Here is a 27,663-nt window from a genome sequence, read left to right as displayed (position 1 = left end):
ATCTATTTCCTTGGCTTATGAACCTTTCATATATGACCAGGGTATGTGTGTGTGTGTGAAAAATTACTATCAATATTAATAATATTAATAAAATAATAACAAAATAACCTGGCTTAAATTTAAAACTGCTTTGGAGCAAATGTCTCAGTTTATTGCTACATTGAGTTTAGGGTACACCAATTTTCCTGGTGGTCTTGGTTGCACTAAATATGCAATCTATAACTGACTAAATTCCAATCAATCATTAAGAGTGAACTAAATTCAAATCCTTAAATTAATGATGTAGGACAATCTTTTTGTTTATGAAATAAGGTACACTTTATTTTTTTTCTAAAATTACAAGTCAAAGGAAAAGATGTATTTGGTCCATGGCTATCGTTGGCTGACCTCTGCCTTAGAAATTGATAGGACACTGTGACTTAAGAAAGTCAATGGATCAGTCACTCTTCATGAAACTGAAACTGACAATAAAATCTAGAAAGAAAAACTTGCATGTCCTGTGTCCCATTGACTTTGCAGTTTGTGGACCTTCCACAAAATGGTATCAGATATTATCGTTCTGTAGATCAGGGATCGGAAGGGCGTTTCCAATGGGTCATGTAAGGAAACATCTCAGACGTCCTGACTATGCTAAGTAACTGCAGTTATAGTGCAAAACTAACTACATGTAAACGTGTGTGTGATTGTGTTCCAATAAAACTTTATTCACTGACACAAAAATTTAATTTCTTGTAATTTCACTCATCACAAAGACATTCTTTTTATTGTTTTTCAGCCACATAAAAAGATAAAAGCCATTCTTAGCTTCTAGGTCAAATATAAATAGGCAGTGGGGCATGGGGAGGTTGGAGAGACCGCTCAGTGGTTAAGAGCACTGATTGTTCTTCCAGAGGTCCTGAGTCTAAATCCCAGCAACCACATGGTGGCTCACAACCATCTGTAATGAGATCTGGTGCCCTCTTCTGGTGTGTCTGAGGACAGCTACAGTGTACTCATATATAATAAAGAAATTAAAAAAAAAAAAGGCAGTGGGTTAAGTTAGGCCCGTGGGCCATTATTTGCTGACCTCTGCCTTAGAAAACAAAGGAAAATGTGAATCAAGAAAGTAGGTGATCCACTCCTACTCTGTTCAAGATCTGAACACAGCATCACCCATAAACTATGGCAACAAAACCAGCTTATCCTGAGACTTACAAGGAGAGGATAACGGGACTCATCCAGGTTGTGACTCATTCTATAAAACCGGTCTGAGATTTTCAGAAATGTCAATGAGGTGAGGACCAAGAGGGGAATAAAAGTGAGCAAACAGAAGGGTAGGTCTGTTTTACATGGAGATGTCAGGTTTGGATCTGATGTAAGATAAAGATTGAAACTGACTCCAGAACTAGCCTGGGCCACTGAAGGAAGTCATGGATTCTTAGTTTATCCACTTGTTTATTTGTTTATTTATTGAAATTTACAATATAGAATAAACATATATCTTGAATATATTTTTGAGAAAACTTAGCACTTCAATGTCCACACACCTCTCTACATGTATGATGAAGACAGTCCCTTGACTTCCAGGGTTCTGCCTGTTTAACATTCAGTCAACTTGAAATGGATCTGAAGTCATGACATATGACGGGCAGTCGCTGGAACTGCCTGGGAAGAGAGTAACTGCCCTCAATTACCTGCAGGACGGCCATGAGACAGAGGGCCCGGGAATCCTCTGTGAGGGCTGATCTGCAGCACAGGCTTAGGACCAATGAGCAAGACTAAAAGGGGGAGGGGTACCCTGTGGACTTTATTTAGCAATCTAAGAAAGCACATTCTTACAGAAACGCATGCCCAGCAGAGGGACGCTTGGCCTCAACAAATAACAAACTATCGTTGTGTGTAGATATGGTTGGTCAAACCAATACGGAGCAAATGAGCTGTTTTCCAATGCGACTGGGACGGTAGTGTCTACACAGGGCATGAGACTGAGGCTCCATCTCTCCTGGCTGGAAAAGGCATTAATAAACCCCAAAGTCAACCTGGTCAATTTGGTGTTAGTGTCAAGTAGAGAGCTAATAAATATTTTCAAATTCTAAGTCTTTATGAGCACATAAGAGGCAAATAGTCCAGCATGGCCTATTCAATTTTTTGAATGTCTTTTCAATAGACATAGACTTAATATTAGTCATCGAACAAGAGAATTCAGGTTGTCTCTGTATATAAAATAATGCCATATCCCAACAGAGGTCTAGAAATGTTCAAATACTTTTCTGGGCTCTATGATCTGTCTTTCTCTATCTCAGGCTACGATCCCTGTGCACTCTGTTACTGCCTGGATTCTAGCTAATTTCCCCCCTTACTTTCCCCCTACCACACAGTTATGTCTAACATCTCCCCTCTGCAATCCTTGTGAACACTCTAACTAGATGTCTCTCTAAAACTCCTTTGGAAGAAGTCACTACATATCCAAAAGCCTAGACTAGGCCATCCATTTAAAAATATGTGCAGCGAAGGTTAGAAGAGGCAAAACCCACACTAAATAATTAAGGTTGTGAAATTGCAGATGTGTGGTATTTAAGTGTTCTTGGGATGGTGCTAGTAAAGTTCCAATCATGGGGTAAATAAAGCCCCACGCAAGCTATTGGGTCTTCTAAACCTAGTACACAGCACACAGAAGCTCCACGTCAACTCCGTAAACACCTTTCAGTCCTCTTTATTTGGCCCTCTCTCCTGTCACACCTGTAGTGAAGCCCCACTAACCACTAACCTCCGCTCTCTCCTAGCCTTTCTCTGGCCCCTGTCCCTCCCCGCCATCGCTCTCTTTGTGACTCTTTCTCTACACATGCTTTCTTCCTCATCTGTGGGGTGCTATAGCACGTCATCTGTGTGGCCAGTCACTCTGTCTCTAACACAGAAGCCTCCAAAGGCAGTGCATCGGTCATAGCTGCTCTCCCTGAATCTAGAATGGTGACTTGCAGGCAAAAGATGCTAATCTACTGAATGAATGATTGTCATTTCTGTGGCTATGTTCTCGTTCCTTTTTGAAATCTGATTATATGCTGTGTCTGGTTCACTTTGCACATCTTTTTCTAATTTTAATGCAGGAATCATTCATATATATATATATATATATATATATATATATATATATATATATATCACCACCCAGTACTCTAATTCAGGAAACTCTATGAAATACCTACTGTGTGTCAGGCACTTTAGTAGGAGTTATGATATAAATTAAAAGCTGAACCTTTCAAGTCATAAAAAGACCAAATGGAATATTTAACAAAATAAATACACCTGAAATCTGTAGTTTAAATAAAATAATAATTAAATTTTCTATACCATCCACCAAACCCATTCAAATATTTAAAATAAATTAGGGCATGTAAGAGATCTCCAACTACAACTTTAAACCATTAACAAGTAGAAATAAAAACATTCAGAATAAAATGCTGTTGATGGAGGGGAAAGAAATCTTTGCTATTTCGGATGTTTATAGTGAAACAGAAAGATTTGGAAAATCATGAAGGCTTCAGGCCCAGTCTCTAGTCTAAGCAACTTAAGCCTTCTGTGCAATATGGATATTTTGGAAGCTAATATATGGGGTTTGTTTCTTTTTCTTTCCCAGAACCACATGAAAGAAATTGGTAAAGAACACAGGTAGAAGAGATCATTAATTTTCCTTTTCCCCCAATAAGCTATTTTTATTATGCCAATTTTAATTACCATGCAATCGAACGGGTTTAAGGCTTATATTCCACACCACTGGACATCACAAACATGAAAGCATTTTATACTGTCATACATCAGTGTTTGCACTAGCTTATACATATATACAGAAATTATGCACGCATCTTAACCTTGCTATTTCCTCCTTTCAAACCAGTGTAATCTTACCATGAAAGCAGCTTTTTAATAAATGCTATAAGTAATACAGCAAGGCACACCGTTTTAAAAAAAAACCATTTTTCTCATCACCACCTCAAGAAGCATAGAAATCAAAAACAAACTTAATAGTAGAATGTACCAGTTTATAAGATACAACACTGTTATAGTTGTTTCTTGAAGTGCTGCATAGATCATTATTTAAAAAGAAATAATTAAAATGGCGCTTTCAGACATCACTTAATTTTGTTAGAAGGATCAATGTGTCTCCTCTATACTGCAACCAAATCAAGGGTGGGCTTTTTAGGTAAATCTCTTTCAATAAACATTGGTCTAATACAGTGAAAGTTTTCAGAGCAAAACATAACATTGGTCAAGTACTGATGGGAGGGGTGTCATTCCAGACAGTGGCTTTGATGGACCATCAATTTGGTGAGCCGCAGAGCTTTAAGGGGGGGGGGAGGTGGGGGAGGGAAAACCGAAGTCTTGCTGGAGAGACAGGGTTGCCAGAGGTAGCTTGGGACAGGAATCCACGGGAGAACAAGCAGCTTTGTGGAACTAGGACGATCACCTAAGAGAAGCAATGCACACATCCAGGTCGAGAGGCCCACGTGGACAGACCGCATTCGGAAGGAAGGTTCGTCTTCAGAAAGTCAATGTGACAGGCGGCAGTGATAACAGGATGGAGCCCAAGACCGGCCCAGGGTGGATCGGGCTAGCCCTGAGCTTCAGCCAGGCTATCTACAGGAAAGAAAAAGGTGACAGGAAAAGGTGTCAGTAATGTCTCTGTCATTTACAGAATGAAGCCCTTTCCAGAAGCTGCCCGTGCAGGATCATCTGCTAGCGATCTGAAACGAGACGTTATGACGGTGACTTTCACTAGCTCAAGGCTCTAAGAACACACAAACACATTTTTGGTTCAGTAAGTTATATAGATACTTGAATATGTTCATACATTTTCAAAAAAATAAGAAAAGTCAAGTATGACTATCTTTTCTCTGGGTCATCAGTCCATTTGATCTTCTGGGGATGATTTCGGTTTTATCAAGTTTTTTTTTTTTTTTTTTAAATCTGTATGAAAATGTCAGGTGGTCAGTACCAAGGGGTGACAGTGTATGAGCACAGTTCACAGACTGGGAACGTCACTCCCAGGCTAACACTTCCGCCACTGATCTGTGTATGATATTCTCTCATAGAATAGTGGAACATTCACAACATTTTGATAATCCCGAATGCTTTAGGTCCTTACCTAGGAAAGGGTATAATTAAATTTACAACTCGACGATTACTGTGTTTCATTTTAGGTGCAGGAGACACCATGGAAACTGAACTGACTTAGTTCTCTCTTTATGTGTGATAATTGGTACAGATTTATTCCAAGCTCATTCTGTCCTACTCATTTCTAAATGGCTTTAACAACTAGTCAAACCTGAGAAACATTGAAATTCCAGGATACAAGTAGTAGTTTGGGTTCTCAGACTAGCTCTCAAATAAAGCAGGTCTCTGCCTGCTTGGGCTTAACCTAGATTCTGAAGAGCTGTATCAGTGCCCCCCGCCCCCAGATCTCCTACAAGCAAATCTTCTCCTGTGTCTGCCTCTTTCTATAAACTTACAACTCAGCGTACGAGTCAGAAAAAGTTTTCCAGCCGTAGTTCCACCCCAGGCAAACGGAATGTTGAGAAGATATAGGAAGTTAACAGGGGTGGGGGAGACAGACAGAGGCAGATGGAACAAAATTTGGTACGGTAAAATAATGCAGTAATTCAAGGAAGCACAGTGCAGCGTTGCTCACATGCTGAGGATGTGACTCATCGGGAATCTGCACTGAGGGGATCCTCCAGTGAGGCCAACCCCATCCCAGCAAACGAGCTGGCATCTGAATTCCCTCCGGGAAACCAATTCTTTCAATTTGGCACACTTGGGAACAAGGCAGGCCAAATGGGCTCAAGCAAATTTTCTCTCTCTCTCTCTCTCTCTCTCTCTCTCTCTCTCTCTCTCTCTCTCTCTCTCTGTGTGTGTGTGTGTGTGTGTGGAGGAGGGAGAGAGAGAGAGAGAGAGAGAGAGAGAGAGAGAGAACCAGATAATTAGAAGCACATCTAGTAGTGGGTTAGTAAGGTGGTTTAAAGGTAAAAGACGCGTGGTGTAGTGTCTAGTGAAGGAATAATGTATCAAGCCCCCCATGTAGTTTCCTAAAGCTGCTTGGCCAGCCTTGGGAAACCCCAGTGTCAGCCCAGTAAGAGAATGAGACATCACTGTGATGAGCTGTGTTTGCTCCAACCACTTTCTCAATTTATGAAAGCTGGGCTGCCGTTTAAATTGTGTCGGCGTGCATCAACATAGTCATTTAAACCTAAAACTCTGTGGCCCATACTTGTATAGTCTGATAAAGTAGGCAAGACAATGAAAGCAAGACCAAAACACACACACACACACACACACACACACACACACACACACACACACACACACACACACACACACACACACACACACACACACACACACACACACACACACACACACACCATGTACACATTGAACCATTAGATGAACTTTAGGAGAAGACACAAAGCTACACACTGGCTGGATGTGAGGGGTTAACTTTTTACACCGCAGGATTTATCCAGCCTGAAATTTAGGGTTAAACCGTTCATCTAAGATCACGGGTTTATGATGAGGATTATGAAGAAATAGCGGTCAGAATTCAGCAAAAAGATTAGTGCAAACTACATTTCTTAGGCAGGTCCTAGGAGACATTCCAGACCTACACTATGTGCTCCCACCAAATTAGGCAGGAAGAGCTGGATCTAGCCAGTCACACCCCGCCCCCCTTTGATGTGATTTGCTATAACTGACCTCTCCATTTTAACGCAGATGGACCCAGTCAAAAGCCCAGCAGTGTGCTGGAAAGAAGTGCAAACGCACACAGTTAGGCCTAGGTTAATCTTCTCAAATGGGCTCAGAGGTTTTTAATTAGAACATAGTAAATAAAATAATTTTCAAAAGCCTTCGAAAAGAATCTATTCTAGTTGTAGACTATCTGCATGGTTCTAAGTCGTAAACAGTCTATTTCTGGGAAAAGAGCTCCGGCAAATTGACTTTGGTAAATTGTGTTGTCCTGGTACAAAGACAATGCCATCTAACGGCCCCCAAATGGCTTTTGAAAGGAAGAACTTCTGCTGGATTTGGACACTGTAGAAGGAACACTGAGAACAAATAAACTCATATGCATGTAAAGTGTCGGTGTAACCTCAGGACACATCCTGACAAAGACAGGAAGCCCAGCAGCATCTTCAGGCTGAATAACTTAGGTGACAGTACTCTGTCACTTCACAGGTTGGTGCAAATTTACACCCTATGCTTGTAACTAGGCAAACAATCAGGCACCAAGATGCTTTATTAACATGGTACTGACACACACACACACACACACACACACACACACACACACACACACGCACACGCACACACACATTCATCACTGCACACACATATGCGTGCACTCACACTTGCATGCACTCGTGCTCACACACCCTCAAAGGTGGGTAGGGGCAATCTATGGCTGTTCACAAAGCTCTAGGTTGAGAACAAGTCACTTGGGGGCGATGTCAGTTCTATAGAAGTAAAATGTGGCTGCTTCTTCCCTTTGCCCACAGTAGAGCCTGGTGTGGGGCACAACGGAGCCCTTCTGATGGGCAGGCAAGCAGCTGATATTTTTACACTGTCTGTGCTTGTAAGATGTGACAATTACACAGCTCTGTCAGGCCCTCCACTTCCCTCAAGTCAAAAAATGGAATCTCTCGTCATTTACATTGCATTTCAATTCCACTTCTCTATGTGAGGATGAGAAGAGGCTCCCAGAGGATCAAACAAGGAGAATGCATTCCAGAGCCTTCGCTGGGGCCGGCGTGTCTCTGCTCCAGATCTCAGCGGGACTGGTGACTTCAGGGTCACAGTCACAGGGTGGCATGCTCACAGCTCTGCTGCTTTCAAGCCTTTATCTGTTTTCAGAAAACAAAATCAACCAGGCTTTCCCGGTCCTTCTGCGGAGGCGGGCAGAGCCCGCATCCAATCAGTTCTAATAGAACCTGTTCTGAAGCGGCTTATGGGATCCGGGTTACTCTCCCTTAATGGTCAGTTTTACTGCATACTGATGGAGGGTGTGATTATAGGGTAGACAGGACTCACAGAGAACACATTTCTCTCTCTCCCCTTTTGTTCTCACTTGCAGGCAATTGTAAATAGTGTCTGAAATAGAAAATTAGTGAAGCTACATCAGTAAGTAGGATGCCTTTCTTCGGTTTTGCATACTGAGTTTATTTTTAGGGTATATATATGGTATAGATTCCCCCCTCGCACCCCATTCTAGCAGCTCGACATAGAATCGCACATTTTAATGAGCTCAGGGCACAGGTGTTGCAGGAAAAAAAATAATGATGTTTGCCATTCATCTTTCAAATTAAATAATGTGTTTTTAAATAGTAACTTTTTTCATAATACATTATGGGAACAACATTTATCTGTCACATTTTAAAAGATGTATTTGTAATAAATGTAAATTACTTTTAGAAAATCAGTAATTAGGCTCATCAAAAAAATAAACAATCTGCCACAAAAAAGATAATCTTTAGCATAGTTAAGTATAATAACTGTTATTTGAATAAGTTAACAAATTAGGGTAGATTGCTTCTGTAATTCATTTCCTATAGCACGACTTTAGGTTACAGCATTAGGCTTCTGTGGCGGGGGTGGAGGGCGTAATGCACCTCATACTTTGGTAAAATACATCTCTCATATCTGAAAGCTAAATTTCTCTTTAAACTTGATTGAGGAAGTGCATTCATCACTGGGGCTTAGAAACGGGAAATAGCAGAATCTCTGTGTCGCTGTTCAAGCTGTATCACCATCTCAGAATGATCAACCAATAGCTGTCTTATTAAATATGAAAAGTGGAATGAATTTCTCAAAAAAAAAAATTGATGGCAATCAGCCTGTCACCTTCAGGCAAAATTCAAAAATTCTGTTTTTATCGAGACGCCATTAACTTGTCACGGATCCTCCCGGTATCTGCGTTCTGTGCTGGTGCTCAATCTGTGTGTGTACAACTAGGGGGCCTCTTCTTTTACGTCAACTTTTTGCTCCTGTTGGGATTCTGAGGCCATGATGGAGAGCTGTGACAGCACAGTCTTCCCCGGGGGAAGTGACTGGGAGATTAGGAGCCTAAGGAAAAGCCCAGTCTGGGAAGAGACAAGGTCTTTACTTAGATCCACACTCTTCCCTGGGAAGTTCTAAGTAGGCACTGCAGGAAGGACTGTAGCTACTGAACGTGCACTTTGATCTCAAGGAATGCCTGCAACTCGCACGGTATTTTTCTCCTCTCGTTGAAGAAATTAAAGCCCAACTGGATCAGCTATTTTCTCAAATATTGTGTTGCTCTTGCTAAAATGAAGGAATAAATATAATGTCACAATTCCACCACGGGTCCCCTTGTGCTTCCCACAGTGGCTATCACTGTTATGTTTCTACTTAAATGTCTTATCCGGATGTGTCTGTGTCACAACTAATCATGCTGACCAGTCTTACACACACACACACACACACACACACACACACACACACAAACAGCAGTAGTACTCATACATACCTTTCAATGAGATGATTTCCATGCGTGGGGGCATTACACTCTACCTATGCATGTTACTATGTCGATCTTCATGAAAGTTTACGAGCTTCTCTTTACAGGTTAGAGTTTGGGGGCTGGGATACCGCATGGCAACCTTGCCTTTTGGCTGTTTTGCATTCAAAGAGAAAGCTTGAATTTTCGGTTTGGCCGAAGCAGCGTTTTCTTCTGGCGTTGCTGATACACCTTGCATTCTTGAACTCCCCTCTGCACTGGCCTTTCCTGAGGGGGTGGTAGGCTCTGTGCTCTCTGCACAGCCCTGGGAAGTGTGAGACACATCGTCTCCTTCCTTTGCATCATCAGCTCCCTTCTGAGGGGAAAGTCCTGAAAGAGGCCCCAGGTCTGTCTTGTCGCTGAGCACAGGAGAGCTGGCTGTCTTCTGCTCTGTCTTCTGCTCTGCTCCATCCTCGATGGCTGATTCATTGGGAAGGGCACCGGGGAGACCAGCTTCCTCATCGACAGGCTCATCCTCAACGCAAGCTTCAAAGAAGCAGTCCATGTCCTCCTTGTCGTCTAAGCCAGAGTCCACAGTGTCCGGTGGCAATGGAGTACTGCTCTTCTCATCTATGTAATTGGTGACCTCCCCACAGTCACTGTCGTGGGACGAAAGTGATAAGTAGGAGTAAAAGTCCCCCTTCCTCAGGTGTATGGGCCGGTGCGAATGCTCTAACACCTTCTCCTTAATTTGGGTTAGTGATGTGGGTGCGGCCACCTCACTTTCAGGCTGTGACTTACTTTTGAGGGCTGTTGATGCCATGTCAATGATTTCCTTAACGAAGTCATGTACTGAACAATCTTCATCATCTTTTTGATGGAAAACATCTGGCTTGCAGTTGCAACAGGAAGCGTTGCTGCTGATAGAAGCACTTTCCTCTGTCTCATTCTGTTCCAGCAGGCAGCAACCAGCAGGTTTTCTAGCCCCACTTGGTGCATCGTTAGGCAAAGGTTTTAGTCCACTGCTGTCTTGCCTGCTTCCAACGCCAGCTTCCGACAGTAGCCCCGGGCAAGAGTTCTGGACCGGCTTGCAGTCGCCACTTTGATTTTCAGGATGCTGGAGTTTGGGACCCATCTGTGGAGGATGTCTATCATTTGGGGGACAAAATCCCTTTCTGGCAACACTTGAATCCTCAGAACCATCCATTACTGCGTCACACTCGCTGAGCTCGGATTCAGAAATCGTTTTCACATTTGAAGCAAGGTTCTCTGACGCCTCTGGAAGCCCTTGTGGCTTCTCCCTTTCTCTTTCTGGGGTACTTTCAATATTGCCATTTTCCATGTCAGCCACATGCGGATCCTTACTAACGTCATACGTACTTTTCTTATTTTCACCTTTGGTTCCTGAGCCATGAGTTCTGGGCGGATTCTTACCATTCCCGTTGTTTTCGGAGAGACATCTTATGGAGCCATTGAGAAGGGCCTCGATGTCCAGGGTGTCCGAGGGATTGGCCTTCTCATTGCCTCCCCCATCTTTATTGACCTTTATTTCATCAGTGACCCCGGACCGTTTCTTTTCTCTCGTCAAGGAAAGTTTTGGTCTTATCCAAGTCTGCAGTTCATTCTTTATGTAGTCCAGCCCAGACATCAGGTTATTCTCTTCATAAATTTCATCATCTGTTGCAATACTGGAGTCGTCATCCTCATCTTTGAGGCACAGCTCTTCTTCTGTTAAGGTGAGAGTGGAGCTGGAGAGGAGGTCGCTGTCATCTTCATCATCAGTGCAAGCAGAGGTGCAGGACACATTGACAATCATGCTAACATTGACGTCGCTCTCATCAGCCACTGAGCGATTCAGGCGCTTCCTGAATGATGCGTTGGATTCTGGGATCTTGTTTTTGTGTAACACAATGTCCTCCGAGCAAAGAGAGAGCTCATCGCTACTACTCAGTTCTGTAAGAGATGCCGGAGAGTCTTCATTGATGGAGGATGCGACATCCAATGACATCTGGCCAGCGAAGGGCATCTTTTGGGAACTGCTTTGTAGAGTCATGTCAGAAACACTCCGCTTGATCTTTTGCTCCGAGGGGCTCTGTATATTCTCCAGGCGATTCAGAAGGTCTAATGTCCTCTTACTCAGCTCACCAACTGAGCCACTGCTCACACTTACGTCCCCAGAGCTGTGACAGCTAAAGAGATCCTCATTGCTCTTATAGGATGTCAACCAACTTTCTAAAGAAGTGCTCCGCTGGAGGCTGTCACTGCCATTTTTAAAGATTCCCAATCCAAACAAATCACCCCCTGGAGAAAGGGACTCTACAGATGAGCTGCGAGATAGAAGGGAGAGCTGTCTGGCACTCTGAATGCCCGTGAATGTCTTCTCTATGTCGCTACTTTTGTATGCGCTGCGTCCCATCTCGTGGGGCGCGGTTGCCAGAATCCTTTCGTGGGGAGGCGCATCTGGTTGTGACTCTGAAGCCTGATGTTTAGCTTTGCAGGACTTTTTATCAAAATAAAAACCACCAAGAAGGGGATCCTCCACGTGTGCCTTTTCACTCTGTGGCTGTTTCATTATCATTGGTAATTTGAGTTTTGAGCCTTGGAGGTACGAGTAATCATAAAATGTAAACACGTCATGTTTTCCTTGTAGTTCTTCTCCCAAACAATCAGCAGTGTGTTTGGTAACACTGTTTAAATCCCCTGCTTTTCCATTTACACAACCCACTGGTGAGACGGAGGCCCGAGAGACACTTGAAAGCTTAATGCTCTCCCCATTGTCTTTAAGCTTTTGCTCTAGCACATTGGCTGCATCTCCCACTTGTGGGTCCAGATGCTCCGTTTCAGGGTTACTTGGGGACCCGTCTACCATACTGAACAAGCTCATGTCAGAGTTGGTCGGCATCTCGTTGTCTCCTTCGCTGACAATTCCACTCTCACTGCCTGAATTCTGGCTCAAGTCTCCACTGTGACACGAGTAAGGCCTCCCCAAACCGGAACCCCCTAAAAGGTCTGGTAACGATTTTGTAGATGAAAAGGAAGAGTCCTTGCTGAGGCTCTTAGTTAAAACAGTAGGCTGTGTTGTGCCTGTGAACTTAGGGCTGCTTTTCAGGAATGGAGTGTGGCTGTCCTCGTGGAGCTCCACATTGTGAAGACTGTACACTTGGTAAATGTGTGGGCTGGAAGGTGCAGTGATATTTGAGGTATACGGAGACCCTCCACAGTCACCTGCCTCCTCTTCATAACCAGAGTCCTTGTGGTGTGTCTCTTCAAGCTTCACTGCAGGTAGCATAGGCTCTGGGTCTTGATCCAGGTCATTTGATTCTTCATGCACACTAATGAGTTTGTTACTTATGTCTGTTTCATCCCATTCCAGGGCATCCTCACTCATTCCATTCAGGTCCATCAAGCCAGGATCAATCACATTCAAAGTCTCCTGTAATAGAAGAGAGGGGAGGCAGAAAGGGGGGAGTGAGGGAGGGAGAGAGAGAGACAGAGAGAATTAGAGAACATAATCAGGAAATGGTTATCTATTAGATCCTCTTGGAGGTTAGAACATAAAACTGAAGCACAGATTGGAAGGTACCAGCATCAAGAACTCTGTTCTTCCTTGAGATAACATCCAAACACTGTAGGGATGGGCCTTTATCAACAATGACTGTCACTGAAGCATTAATGTAAATTCAAATTAAAATCAGTATACTATTATACCATCCTTTATGGATTTAACCATTTCCTGTTGATTGTGCTATGCTTTAAATCTTAGTTTGGGTTGATTACTGTGGGTTGAATATGAAATGTGTCCCACAGGTTCATGTTTTGAAAGCTTGGTCCCCACCTGATCATACTATTTTGGGAGCTTCTGGAGATCTTTGAAGCTAAGATTTAGCAGGAAGAAATACGCCACTTGGAGTGGATCCTTTGGAGGACCTTGTCCACGGCCCTTTTTCTGCTACTTCACAGCAGAGCAAACGAAGCTCCTCCATTATGTGCCCCAGGGCATGGGGTCAGCTGCCTATGAACAGGACCCTCTGAAACTATGAGTCAAATACCTTTTCCCCTAAATTACTTAATATTTTAGTTGTGTTATAGGAAAGTAACTAAAGCAGCTAAAAATAAAGCTGTCATCTAAATGAAGATTAAAAGGTAGAGTCTGTGAAATATCGTAGGTATCATACGTACATTCTCATAGTCGTTTACATCCTGAGTCTCTAGTAGACACCTATCTGTTGCTGTGCATAAGAACTGTCTTGCCTCTATGTCTGGGTTAAAGTACCATTAACTCAGGAACCTAGAACAGTGTATACACCTTCATTTTTCTTTCTTTTCTGGGCTTGGCCATGAGAATCAGGCTTTGCCTCCTGTTGGCCAAGATGAGCAACGCCCACATCTTGCCGAGTGTTCCCAGGCAGCTCCATAACCATTGTTTCCTCAATCCCTGTCTTCTTTATTTTCTCTTTGCAAGAGAAATTTCACTTTGACTCCTATTGATGATTACTACTGGTCTGCCTATGCTTCCAGTCTGGATTGATAACTGCCTGAGGACTTCCCTGCCTCTCAAGGAAGCAATAGCCTAGGTGCCCTTCTGCTGCTCTCTGCCTGTCTTCCTGAGAACTCCATATTCTCTTGGCCTTCTATGGGACGTAGCTGTTGAATGGCTTCACCCGCATCCTCACTTCTCACCCAGCTATCTGGTACTATTGTGGAGCCAAGGAAGACAAAAAATGCACTGTGGACTCTGAGAGGTTCATCTATAGGACCATAAGAGCATCCTCAGCTCCACTTACACTCATGCCAAGGAGGCAGATGGACAGCCACGGCTCTAGAACCAGCGGACTAGCTGACGGCCTGACCACTCTAACCAGCTCTATTACCTTGTACGGGTTATTTAGGCTGTGCAAGCATCAGTATCATCACCTCTAAAACAGATACAGCCCCAGCGATCTTCAAAATCACTCTTGGGTGAAACATAAAATAATTCTAAGTTTCTAGGGAAGCAGTCAATAGTTGGTAACTAATTCTTACCATGTGCAGAGTTGCTCATAAGCTCCTTGACTCCCCCTTGGCTACATCTCCTCACCATCCCTTCCAATTTACTCCTAAAAACAAGCCATGATCTGATAGCTGAGGAGAGCAGTGAACCCCTGCAAGCAGAGCTTTCTCACTCCAAGTCAGTCGCTCTCCACCGTCCGCTTGAAAAACAGGCCAGCAGCTCTCTTTCTTTAATGGGAGGAAGAAAAGCTCACCTGGAGCATCTGAGGCACATGTGTAAAGCCTCGGTCCTTCCTAAAACTAACAGTTAAAGGATGCACACAAACATATTAAGCGTGCTTCATATTGGATGTGGAGGGGAATCTCTGTATAACCCAACTTAGTTAAAGAGTCCAGTTATAAGGTAGACATTAAATAGGGGATTTTTTTCTAAAAGAGATATTTTTTGCTGCCAAAAAATTCTAGCAGTCAATCTAATATCACGGCCACTTAGATACGAGGTCCGTACACTGTGATGAATTTTTATTACAATTTCTGTTTATTCTTTGCTAACATATAGAAGAAAGGACTAATGACCAGTCTGTATAGCTAGTGAATGTTAAAATCTTTAGCTGTAGGGGCAATCCATCAGTCCACCCGAAGAGTGTATTAATTTCAAGCACCCTCCTGACTGACACTGTACTGACGGTGCTGATAAATAACCAAACCAGGCCTTCAGAGGTGCTCTCTGTTACCCTCATCGACTTTAACATGTGACAGCAGAGGATCTTCCAAAAGGGTCTCAAAACCTGGGACTCGACCACTGTGCCATCCTGTGCCAGAGTTAAGCCTAAGGGATGCTTGCAGCTTAGACTGTCTCTGGACATGGTCACGGTCAGACACTGCTTTATGGATTTGCAAACTTAAACCTATGAAAGGACAGAGCTCAGCAGTACCCACGGAATAAAAAGCATCTGGGATAAAGCCTGGTTTATGTTATGGTTTATGTTCCCATCAAGTCTCTTGTCTTTTAAAACTTCCATGTATGATAATTCCAGAGAATATCTGACTTAATCTACTAGGAAATCATTCACTTTTAATAAAAAAAATTCCATATTAAACCCTTCACTTAGCCTCAGTCATGAAGCCAGGATGACTTTGGCAGTTAGCTTTTAAATTCCTTCCCTTTTCCCTTCCCTTCCCTTCCTTCCTTCCTTCCTTCCCTTCCTTCCTTCCTTCCTTCCTTCCTTCCCTTCCTTCCTTCCCCTCCCCTCCCTCCCTCCCTCCCCTCCCTCCCTGCCCTGCCCTGCCTTGCCCTTAATCCTTCTGTAGGGCTGAGATTTCCTCACTCTTGCCCAGCATTTTGTATTCTGAAAAAAAAAAATCCATCTGAACAAGGGATATTAATTGAGAACCCTTTCCTTAGATTTACAGGATCCAGAACATTTGAGGCTCTTTGTAATGCTCCCCAGAGCCATGGCTTGGGCTTAATGAACACCCATCATAATGTTCTGAAGAAGAAAACAAGAAGAAGAAGAAGAAGAAGAAGAAGAAGAAGAAGAAGAAGAAGAAGAAGAAGAAGAAGAAGAAGAAGAAGGAAGGAGGAGGAGGAGGAGGAGGAGGAGGAGGAGGAGGAGGAGGAGGAGGAGGAGGAGGAGGAGGAGGAGGAGGAGGAGGAGGAGGAGGAGGAAGAGGAGGAGGAGGAGGAGGAGGAGGGGCTTTGTGGATGACAAAGACCCCTTTCAGTATGTGACTTTCCTGAACTATTCCCTTTCCTCCATAGATAAACACACTGAAACCCTAAAACCCTAAAACCCAAAAATAGATCTTTAAGAAGCTATGTTCTCCATCATCTTTATGGCCAACTTGGCATAAGCCAGTTTCTTTCACAGAAACTCTTGACTCTACATTAGCCTTCAGGTGGAGGGCAGCCTGGACCTTCTTGTTCTGTTAAATTCTGTCAGTGTTTTAAATAAAATCTCCATTTCCTTGGAATTTAACTTACAGCAAACTCTGGGCACTGGGGAGGGAATGAGGACACTTGTACAACTAAATATCTGCTTTCTGTGCACTGTTGAGTTGAGGAACATGGCACACTTTGACATAACTGTCCTTTTCTTGGCTGGCACTTCGACATGGTCAATAACGTTCAAACTAATTAAGAATTTGATTTGTCTTTGTTTTTGTAATTTGTAAAGAAATTACTTAGCCAAAAAATGCACATATTCCCATACTTGTCAAACTAGTAAGTACAAATGGATTCACACTAAAATCCAGAGCTTTGAATAAAGCCAAATGGCCAGTGACTAGCCAATGAAGACCCTATGGAAAGTCTGTCGTTGTAGAAGTAATTGATATAAATTAATTCAGGTGTGGACCTTTCATTCATAAATTTGCTCAGCTAAGTTTTATGGAGGAAAGGAGAGGAGGTTCCAGAGAAGTGAGGTGATGAAAGGACTTGTCCTTCAGGCAGAGGCTTACTAACATCTGCAACAGCACAGACAGGCCCTGAGGTGGGGCACAGGAAACAAGGTGACTTAAGTTCAAGGGGAAGGGAGGGCTTGCATAGGTGTAAAAGCAGGCTTAGTTAATCCATGATTTACGTTATGTTTGACTATTGTTGACAATGGTCACATTTCCTGTGGGCCAGTTAATGTGTGACCCACACTAAATATGAGACTCATGCTGTGTGGCAGGAACCATTCTTTTTTGGGGTGGAAGAAGGGGACTAAGCTAATGTTTGGGAGTGAGAGTTCAGAGTAGAAAACTAGAAACTGCATACACACACACACACACACACACACACACACACACACACACACACACTGTATGTAACAATTAATGCAGAAAGTGGCCATGAATTCCAAAGAGAACAAGGAAGGGTATAAGAAAGTGTCAGGAGGGAGAAGGGTAGAATGAAATGATGTAAGACTTGTCCTTAGAAAGAATCTCGAAAATTCTAAGACTATGGCTGACATAATACAAAACCTGACAAAATATTTCTATTAGAAAATCTTGCAAATTTTATTCACACTGTTTACTCTAGATCAGCGGTTTTCAACCTGCCTAATACCGTGACCCTTTAATTTAGTTCCTCATATTGTGCTGGGCACCAACCACTATTCCACTGCTACTTCATAACTGTAATTCTGCTGTTACAACTTATAATGTAAATCCTGATATGTACAATATCTGATATGTGACCCCCCCAAAGAGGTCACAGCTCACAGCTTGAGAACTGTTGTTCTAGACCTATCCTGAGTAAGCCCAGTGAGTAGAACTGCCCACAGAAATCTAGGAAGAGAGATTTTTATGTAGAAAAATAGAAACGATAGAAGTTATATTAGTTACTATTCATACTGGCATGAAGAAAGCTGAGAGATGCTTCTCTCGAATGGCGAAGGGTGCTTTTGGCTCTCAGTTGCAAAGACACCGGTCCTTGGCAGAGAAGGCATGGCACAGAGACCAGTCTGCGGCAGTGGGAACTCATGACAGAGGAGCTACACCTCACATCAAATGGCGAGCAAAGAGCATGGCAGGAACCAAGGGGCCCAGCAGCTCCTTCAAATGCCCAACCTAGTGACCTACTTCCTTCAGCTAGGCCATCCTTCCTACATGCTCCAGAGCCTCTCCTCAGAAGCAGGGGCACCAGCCCAGAGCATGAGCCTGTGAGGGACATCGGAGACAGTCACAATAGTGAGCAAGATGACTGGGCATTTGGAGGAATAATATAGAGAGAATATAGGGGGATACGGCTGGGAAGATGAATTTCAATCAGGAGAAACAGCAAAATGTAATAACTACACTTCTTTATTTGTGTGGTTTTCTCCTTACTCCTACCTTTAATCAAAATGCATTAGAAATATAATTATTTTTAGATTGGATGTAGGTATAAATTAAATTTATAAAATACCAACAAGTCCTTGTAAAGCAGAGAAATAATCGTAAAATAATTCTGAGTTAGTATTGTCTTGTCCCTTATTGAGCAGAGAATAGATTCCAAAGTATACAAGAATACTTAATATATTATATATAATGTTTAATATATAATGTATATTAATACTTAATATATATAATACTATATATATTTATTAAGACTAAAATAAAGTTTGCTGTTAATTAGCTGTGTGAAGTTTGGGGTACAAATGAACAGACGTAAGTTTGAGTTCCCTACAACTGTGTTAACTGCGTTCTCACATAAGTTATGTAGTGTTTGTAAATATCAGTTCCAACGCTGACCTCAGCATATTGTGCCTGCTTCATAGACTGCTGTGAGCACTTACGGGAATCCTATGGGCAGACCTATGGGACAGTGATTGTAAACTCTCAACATATTTTCCTTCTGCCACAGCATGAAGACGATGATGTGACTGTTAAAAAAGTGTCACAAGGTTCGCTTTACCTCAGCTTGTTAGAGGACACACATGGAATTCAATAAACACCAACCAGGTCCCTTACTGCATTCCTGTTGTAAATGGAGTAATGCTTTCGGTTTTTCTGTGCTACAACTGGGTTCATTCTCCAGGAAAAATCAAATGAGAAGGACAACTGACCGTCCTCAGCCAGGCCCATCGTTCAACGTCTTTCTATTTTTTGAAAATATTTTTTTCCTTAAAAGTTGGGTCTATTGTCAGTGGAATTCTATCACTGCTGGCACATTCCAGCAATCAAATTCTCTTCGCTATCAGATTGACAAGAATGTCCAAGTAACCTGTTTTAAAAATGCTTGAGAAAATGCCTTGGAAGTCTATCTCACACTGATGATCAGAAAGTGTTCTTCTGAATGTTCTTTTTCGATGACATATCTGCTCAGAAGCTCAAAACAGACAAGATCCAGCCCTTTCACAGATCTCACTAAAATGCGTGCTGGGGCGATTGTATTTCCTATGCTTGCTGGGATGGTTTGCACAAGAGATATTCACCATGAGGATTGTGTATTTGAGCACTTGGTCCCAGTCTGTTGTGCTGATTAGAGATGTCACAGAACCATAAGGAGGAGAGCGTTGCTGGAGGGAGTGTTGCCACTGAGAGCAGGCCTGGAGGGTTTATACCCTTCTCTCTCTCTCTCTCTCTCTCTCTCTCTCTCTCTCTCTCTCTCTCTCTCTCTCTCTGTCTCTGTCTCTCTGTCTCCTCTCTGTGTGTGTGCTCCTGTGTGTGTGTGTGCTCCTGTGTGTGTGTAGGGGGTGCTCCTGTGTGTGTGTGTGTGTGTGTACATGCACGTGCGCATACTCCTGTGCATAGATGAACGCATGCTCCACCAGCTTCCTGTCTGTGCTGCATTGATTTCCCTGACAGTCACCATGCCTTCCCCCCTATAATCAGTTCTGACCCCCTGGAATCCTAAGTCAAAACAAATCCTTTCTTCTATAAGTTGCTTTCTATCCAGGTATTTTATCACGGCCATCAATTAACCAATTAACCAATACAAACATAATCTAAAGTTGCTGAAAATCAAAAAACCTATTAGATGTGGCTCCAAGAAATCCAGCAATGGAAGACAGAAGTGTCCCTTCCATAGATTAACTTCATGAGGACAGGAATTTAGCCTACCCTGTCTCGGGTAGAGCCCAGCCTACACAACACTTTATGATATAAAACAGGCTCTCAGAATAACACTGTCAAGTGAACTGAAAGAAGGGCTTACTTCCTGTCTCACAGATTGTGATGGAGACAGAAAAAGGTGTGGGGTTAAACTGTACTGTGCAAAACCAGCAAGAGAGCTGCCAACTTCTGAAGGTGGGACTCTGCCCAGTTAGAAAAGCCAATAGCCTCAAGAATGTGTGCAGAATAAGGCACGGGACAGAAAAAGCCACGTTCTGTTGTCATGTGATGTCCTCAGAGGGTATGTTCCAGGAAGTGCTCCAGAGACCAAAACCTAAGAATGCTCCATTTCATCCAGTGCTGGGGATCAAACCCACGGCACTGCATAAGTGTGGGTATCACACTTGTATATCATAAGTATGATACCCGCAGAGCTATGCTTTCAGTCCTAAGCGTCTTTTATAAAAGGATGTCTTCCATAGTACATATCATTTGGAAATCTTTAAATCATCTTCCAATGTCTATTCCTGTGTGGATACACTGTCAGAGGCTGCCGTCCTGCACTGTTTAGAGAAAGTGACAGGCTTCTGCACGCAGTTAGGACAGAGACAGTTTTGTTTCACCAAATATTTTTGTCTATGTCTGGTTGGATCTATGTGTGTAGGTCAAGGACAGGCTAGATAGTATATTATTTCATTTATTACCAGAATAGGTAAATAGTCTGAAATGGATAATTTCAGAAATATTTGGAAGACTTAGAGACAGAATGAAGACTGTTGGCTTCCACAGGCTCTTAGCAGGGAAGCAAAGGTGCTGTGGTTTAATAGGCCTGGAGTGTCTTCTGAGTGATGAAAATATATTAAAAGTAGAGATAATAGCAGTTGTACAAGATTGTCAATACTAAAGACCATGAAGTGGTTCACTTTAAAATGATCACTTTTGTGTGAATTAAGAAAATTTTACTGAATTAAAAACAAACAGACAAAAACACAGTTACCTTAGAGATACCAGATCCTACAGGCTGGCACATGGAGATACAAGCATTGAAGAGTAACCTGGAGGGCACAAGTTCACAGGCAGTCTCATGGTCGGCACTGGCCTGCCAGGCTGACACTGGACACAGGCCCACCAGGCTGACACTGGACACAGGCCCACCAGGCTGACACTGGACACAGGCCCACCAGGCTGACACTGGACACAGGCCCACCAGGCTGACACTGGACACAGGCCCACCAGGCTGACACTGATCACAGGCCCATCAGGCTGACACTGAGCACAGGCCCACCAGGCTGACACTGGACACAGGCCCACCAGGCTGACACTGGACACAGGCCCACCAGGCTGACACTGATCACAGGCCCACCAGGCTGACACTGAGGCCCACAGGCCACTGAGCACAGGCCCACCAGGCTGACACTGGACACAGGCCCACCAGGCTGACACTGGACACAGGCCCACCAGGCTGACACTGGACACAGGCCCACCAGGCTGACACTGGACACAGGCCCACACTGATCACAGGCCCACCAGGCTGACACTGAGCACAGGCCCACCAGGCTGATACAGGCCCACACACTGGGAGGCCCCAGGCTGGACCCTGGACACAGGCCCACCAGGCTGGACACACTGGACACAGGCCCACCAGGCTGACACTGGACACAGGCCCACCAGGCTGACACTGAGCACAGGCCCACCAGGCTGACACTGAACACAGGCCCACCAGGCTGACACTGAGCACAGGCCCACCAGGCTGACACTGGACACAGGCCCACCAGGCTGACACTGGACACAGGCCCACCAGGCTGACACTGGACACAGGCCCACCAGGCTGACACTGGACACAGGCCCACCAGGCTGACACTGAGCACAGGCCCACCAGGCTGACACTGGACACAGGCCCACCAGGCTGACACTGAGCACAGGCCCACCAGGCTGACACTGGCCACAGGCCCACCAGGCTGACACTGGACACAGGCCCACCAGGCTGACACTGGACACAGGCCCACACCAGGCTGACACTGACAGGCCCACAGGACACCCACCAGGCTGACACTGGCACAGGCCCCCAGGCCAGGCTGACACTGACTGGACACAGGCCCACCACCAGGCTGAGGACACAGGACACTGGACACAGGCCCACCAGGCTGACACTGGACACAGGCCCACCAGGCTGACACTGGACACAGGCCCACCAGGCTGACACTGGACACAGGCCCACCAGGCTGTCTGCCTCCTGTCTTGCTCTCTCACACTAGTCTTCAAAGAATAAAACTAGATAAAACACAGCAACCTCAGACTACATGGCCAGTTCTGATTGCCCTAACATTTCTCTCACTACTCCAGACATGGGGTCACATCCAACAGTGCCTTTATTTAACAATTAAAAAATAAAGCAAAACAAACAACCCACTTAATGCTTCAACTTCATTTGTGAAAAACAGATTGCCAAGAACTTTGATGTTCTATAAGCAAAGTGGACTGGAGGTTGTAGGAGAGAATTCTATAGAAGAAAGCAGAGTGCACACACACACACACACACACACACACACACACACACACACAGAGACACACACACAGACACACACACACACACAAACACATGCATACACACATACACTCACAAACACACATACACAAACACACATATACACACAAACAAACACACATACATACACATACATACACAAACATACACACACATACACACATATACACATACACACACATACGCACAAACACATATACACATATACACACACACAAACACACATACACACATTCACACACACAGACACACACACGCATACACAGAGACACACACACACAAACACACACACACAGACACACACACACACACACACACACACACACACACACACACACACACACACACAAACACACACACACACAAACACCAACACACACACACACACACACACACATACACACACCACAAGAAAAACAAGCAAGCAAAACAAACCAAAAAAAAAAAAAAAACAAACAAACAAAAAAAGACCAACCAAACAACCTTGAACACTTTCTTCTATCCCCTTTCTCTGCCACTGCTGTTTCACTGAAGGGCCACCCCAGAAAAGTACTGTTTCAATTACAAAGAGAATAATACAAAAAGTATTCTGTCCTTGTTTTAGGTTCCGGCCATAGAGATCCTAAAACCTGAGTAATGGCAATGGTTTTTCCGTTTTCATGAAGACTCTTCTTGATCAGGACTGAATGTACACTGATAAGGCAATTGAGGAAGGAGCCCTGAGTCCCCTCAGACTGTGGCTGCTCCCTGAAACTCCAAGGGATAAGTAGGAGGCTCAGCCTTTCTTCTCTCTAAGGACCACCTGAAAAGGAAGGTGGAGCTGAAGATTCAAACTCTGAAACAGTTCAAGAATGACACTGGATGAGCTTCTGGTTACTGGGTATCTGAGGGTGCTAGCAGAATGGTGTCCCCAGTCAGGCACGGGTTAGGTCATCTTCCATCTGACCTTATGCAGATCTTTCACTTGGGTATTCTGGATTTGCATCTGTTTATAATCAATTGGAAGATATAAGTACAGTATATCTCCAAGCTCCAAGGCCATTCTAGAAAACTGTTGAAGCCAAGGAGTCAGTTGAGGAGCTCTTAAAGCCCACCAGGCAGTCAGGAGGCAGGAGGGGGCGGCGGTATCTGTGTGAGGACAGCCCTCTGACTCTACTGCCCTTTCCCTCATAGGTCTGATACAACCTCCATGAAGAAAGTGTCAGAACTGTATTAAAGGATGCCTAGCTGCTATCTAGGAGGTAAAAAGCTATGTATGCAGAAAAACAGACACTATCAGAAGCCTTGTATGTAGAGAAACGGTGTTTTTATGGAGAAGCAATATATTTGTGCCAATGGATTAAGGACACTTAGGTTATTATCTAATTCCTGTACGAAGCTTACGTGTCTACCTTCAGTTTAGGAAGTATTAAAGCAGGCAGTAATAAGACGGTGCCAGTACCCATCTTCTTTTCCTTAAGTCTTGCATAACTTCTATATTTTTGTCCTTTTTCTTCTTTTTATGTGGCCACAGGGTCTCAGGATGTTGGCCACACTGTTCCCGAACCCCAGTGATCCTTCTACCTCAGTCCCCTGCTCACCGACACACAGGGCACTTCGTGCCTCCCCGTAGGCCCTTCACCGCCAGATAGGGTCACTTTCCCATCTGAATAAGGCACTAGAAGAGACTACAAAACAGCCCGTTTCCACCAGCAAATAAGCTATTTGACCTTGCCCATTGCTTTGGATGCAACAACGGAAATGCTCCATTCCGCTCGGACTCAACGGGAAGGAGATCTAGTTCTCCTCTCCGTCCTATCCCATGTGTCCTTGGAATTTTCCTCCAGATTTCCAAACAGTACCAACATTAAAATTGTTTAAAATTTATATAAAAATAAACTAAGAGATTTTTAAATTAAGGGAATTTAATTTTCCTACTTCTTGCAGATTCTATGGACCTGAAATAATTGAGAGTAACTTAAAAAAATAAAAAATAAATAAAAAAACAAACTTCGGTGGAGACGGAGTAGAAGGCTGCATGCCTTTGCCCCGCGTGTGTAAAGTCTGAGGATGACACGCCAGCTGGATGAAGGAGTCCCCTCAAGGACAACATCGCACCTCCCTTTTTGGCTTATTCTTGCTGTGTGGTATTTGCATTTTGAGTATGAGGACTTAAAACTCTTAGACTGATAACATAACGTTCTTAGAATGATCCAGAAGTAGCATGCGATCCAAGGAAAGCTTTGCCAACACACAGATGGCTGCCTGAGAAGCCGGCCATCGCATAACAGATAAGAGTTCACTTTCGTTCAGGATCTGCCCCTACAGAGTACACACACGGTTGCTTCTCCCTCTGCAATTTGTTTTCCACAGTTTCGGTAATGCAAGGTCAACTAAGGCCTGAAGATATTAAGTGGGAAACTCTAGATATAAACAGTTCATAGAACTTAAATTGAACACCGTTCTGAGTAGTCTCTCTACCCTGCCCCATGCTTCCTTAGCATGAGCCATGCATTTGTCTAGATATCCATAGTGTATGAGAGACCCGCCCATTGATAACTTAGCAGACACCTTTATTATCTTAGTTTCTTATGGTCAAGTAGCTGGCTCCTATTTTATTAGGGTCTAAAAGCCTCATGCCACATGAGTGTCCATGCTGGCGTTTTGAATTTGCCAAAGGGAAACCATATTTCGTTTTGTTCAAGTGAAAAGGTAAAAAAAAAAGTTCTCGGCAGGGAAGGAAAAGACGAAGTGGAATCTGGAGGCCGGTAAGATGTACTGTAAGAGTAAAACTAACTTTGAAATTGCAAAGGAAAAGGGAGTTGTGTTCGTTTTGCTTTCAAAACCCCAACAGCAAAAGTTATAGCTACAGTGTGTGATAAGTTTTCTCTTCAGGAGGAAAACCATTGACCAATGTGTGTATATGAAGACAGCATGGTGCTCCAACACGCAGGATTTATATCCAGGATTTCAGGCATCCGTGAGGAGTCCTGAAACACATTCCTAGGAAATAAGGGGGAAAGACTACCACGCTCACTGAGAGGCCTTTACCTCTGCTCATTTCCGTGGAAGGTACACAGTGATAGCCAAGACTGTGACCTTGCTGTTGTTAATCCTCCTGGACAAGCAGGGTAGAGTTTTCTTTCTTCCTTCTAAAGTTCTAAGTTAATGATTGAAACACTTAATTCAGAGGGGGAAAAATAAGAATATAAAGTTGGCAGTATATACAAGTAAATTAGCTATGGCTCAAAACGGGACATGCCATTTTTGTCTCTGCGTCACCTACCTGAACTAGGCAATGAAAACTGCTTTTCCTAGCATTTATAATTTGACTGGCTCAAAGACGGGTGACTCGTTTTCTTGACGACGTTTGACCCTTGTATCTAATCTTATTATACTTGAATGGGGACTGGGCTGTCGAAAGGTTACCTCCCTTGAGCTGCTTCTGGTCACTCCACAAAAACAGCGGGAGAGTTTACAGACCACAACGGATGTTGCATGGGTTGTACAAAATTTCAGGATGAATGTTTCTGGAAGGTAACGAATGATCTTGAGGAGGGTTTCCACAAGATTTTATACTTCTGATTCATAGTACAGAATTCTTAGATTATTAAAAATGTAGAATTTATGTTTGAGATCTTAAGGGAAGAACGCTAAAGTTTCTGAAATTCCCGTATTTTTAAAAACTCATCTTTTTGGGAATAAAAGCCGTGACTCTAGGTCTTGTGATTTGGATATAAAATGTCCAGGTGTTGAAAGCTTATTCTCCAGTTGGTGCCAGGGAAGTAAATGGGTCATCACGGGAATGCAAACCTCATGATGGTTGGCCCCCCGGGAACAGCCGTGAGGAGGGAGAGCCTCACTGGTGGGAGTGCGTCACGGGGGGGCCATGTTACTGAGGGCTGTGTCTTGTCCCTGGCTCCCCCAGGTCTTTCTCTCTCTACTTCCTGTCTTCCATGAGGTTAGCTGCTTGGCTACTCCCAGTCCAGATGCTCTCTCTTACCTGGGCCCAAAGGCAATGGAGCCAATTGAATCTGACCTGAAACGTATGAGACTGTGAGCCAATGAAATCCTCTGCCCTGCAATTTATTTATTCCAGTGTTTTGTCAAAGCCAGAGAGGTAGAGGCTCCTACGTCAGCCCTTCAAATGGTAACAGAAAACACAGGTTTCTGTGTCAAAGACATAACACTTTAAATCCAGAGAAAATTATCTTACTTACAAATTTATTTTGCAAAAGAAAAATAAAATGCACTCTTTAGGGGTTAGGGTGTATTAAATTACCCCCTTTTTGGTTGAATATAGCTAGGTGCTCTAAATCCCTCCACTGTGAGTCCTTAGGAAGGCCACCTAGAGAGCACACTGAGTTCATAAGCAAGACTCTGAGCTGCCAGCAGGGCTAATTACCTGCCCCGAACCTGCTGGACTCACTCCCTTAAGGCAATGCAGCCTTCTTGGCTGGTGTCTCTGCTGTGCTTGCATTCAGTGCATTGGAGAACATTTTATATTATACAAGTCCTGGTTGTTGTTCTTTATTAATAAATTGGAAGTAATCAGGAACATATCATTCCAGATGATCTCCACCTCTCACCAGATCAGCCATATTTTTCAAAGGACTTCTTTGTAAGGCGTGCTTTTGGGGACCAACCGGGACATCCAGATCAATACAGATTCCTCGTGTTTACCTGCAGATAGCTTCCATATTAAACTGACAGAGCCTGATGCTTTTTCCCCTCAACATCGAAAGGCCCCTCCTTCACCAAATTAATCATTTTGCTCCGTTATTTAGCAAAGCACTAGATGAGCTGTGACTCCATAAAGTTAGGAAGTCATTTATTATGTTGCCTGATCAGAGCTTACATTTATTTACACAGTGTACCCATAAAACCTAGCTTTCATTAGTGCTGGGAGACACTGTCCTGCTCTCCTCACTGGGGAAGGTGAAGCTGGAGAAGATAATTAGCCATGAAACAATAAGGAGGCTTGCTGGGTAAGCAGTAGTGTGAAAACAGTTACTCCTCACAAAAGAGGGGAAATTAGCTTGCTGGATAAAAAAAGGAAGTGTCAGATTGAAGACTGAAAGGCCTGCCAACAGAAGTAGATAGCTCTATGCATCATTAATGAAATTTTTTAACACTTAAACGCCAC

General features: G+C 43.7%; 1 protein-coding gene across 2 annotated transcripts in view; it reads right to left on the bottom strand.

Moving 5' to 3' along the window:
• Positions 1 to 299: 299 nt before the first annotated feature.
• The window catches only part of Akap6 (A-kinase anchoring protein 6), a 391,635-nt gene continuing 364,271 nt past the window's right edge, over positions 300 to 27,663 (bottom strand). For both annotated transcript variants that reach the window (XM_032907724.1, XM_032907725.1), the window contains exons 13-14: positions 9,515 to 12,917; positions 300 to 4,611 (exon numbers count right to left, since the gene is read on the bottom strand). In XM_032907724.1, the coding sequence (XP_032763615.1) occupies positions 9,555 to 12,917 (3,363 nt within the window). In that variant the 3' untranslated portion in view covers positions 300 to 4,611; positions 9,515 to 9,554. The remainder of the gene's footprint in view (positions 4,612 to 9,514; positions 12,918 to 27,663) is intronic.

The sequence above is a fragment of the Rattus rattus genome, chromosome 7 (genome assembly GCF_011064425.1).
Source record: "Rattus rattus isolate New Zealand chromosome 7, Rrattus_CSIRO_v1, whole genome shotgun sequence".
In the NCBI taxonomy this organism is placed as follows: Eukaryota; Metazoa; Chordata; class Mammalia; order Rodentia; family Muridae; genus Rattus; species Rattus rattus.
This window is presented reverse-complemented; position numbering and strand designations above follow the sequence as displayed.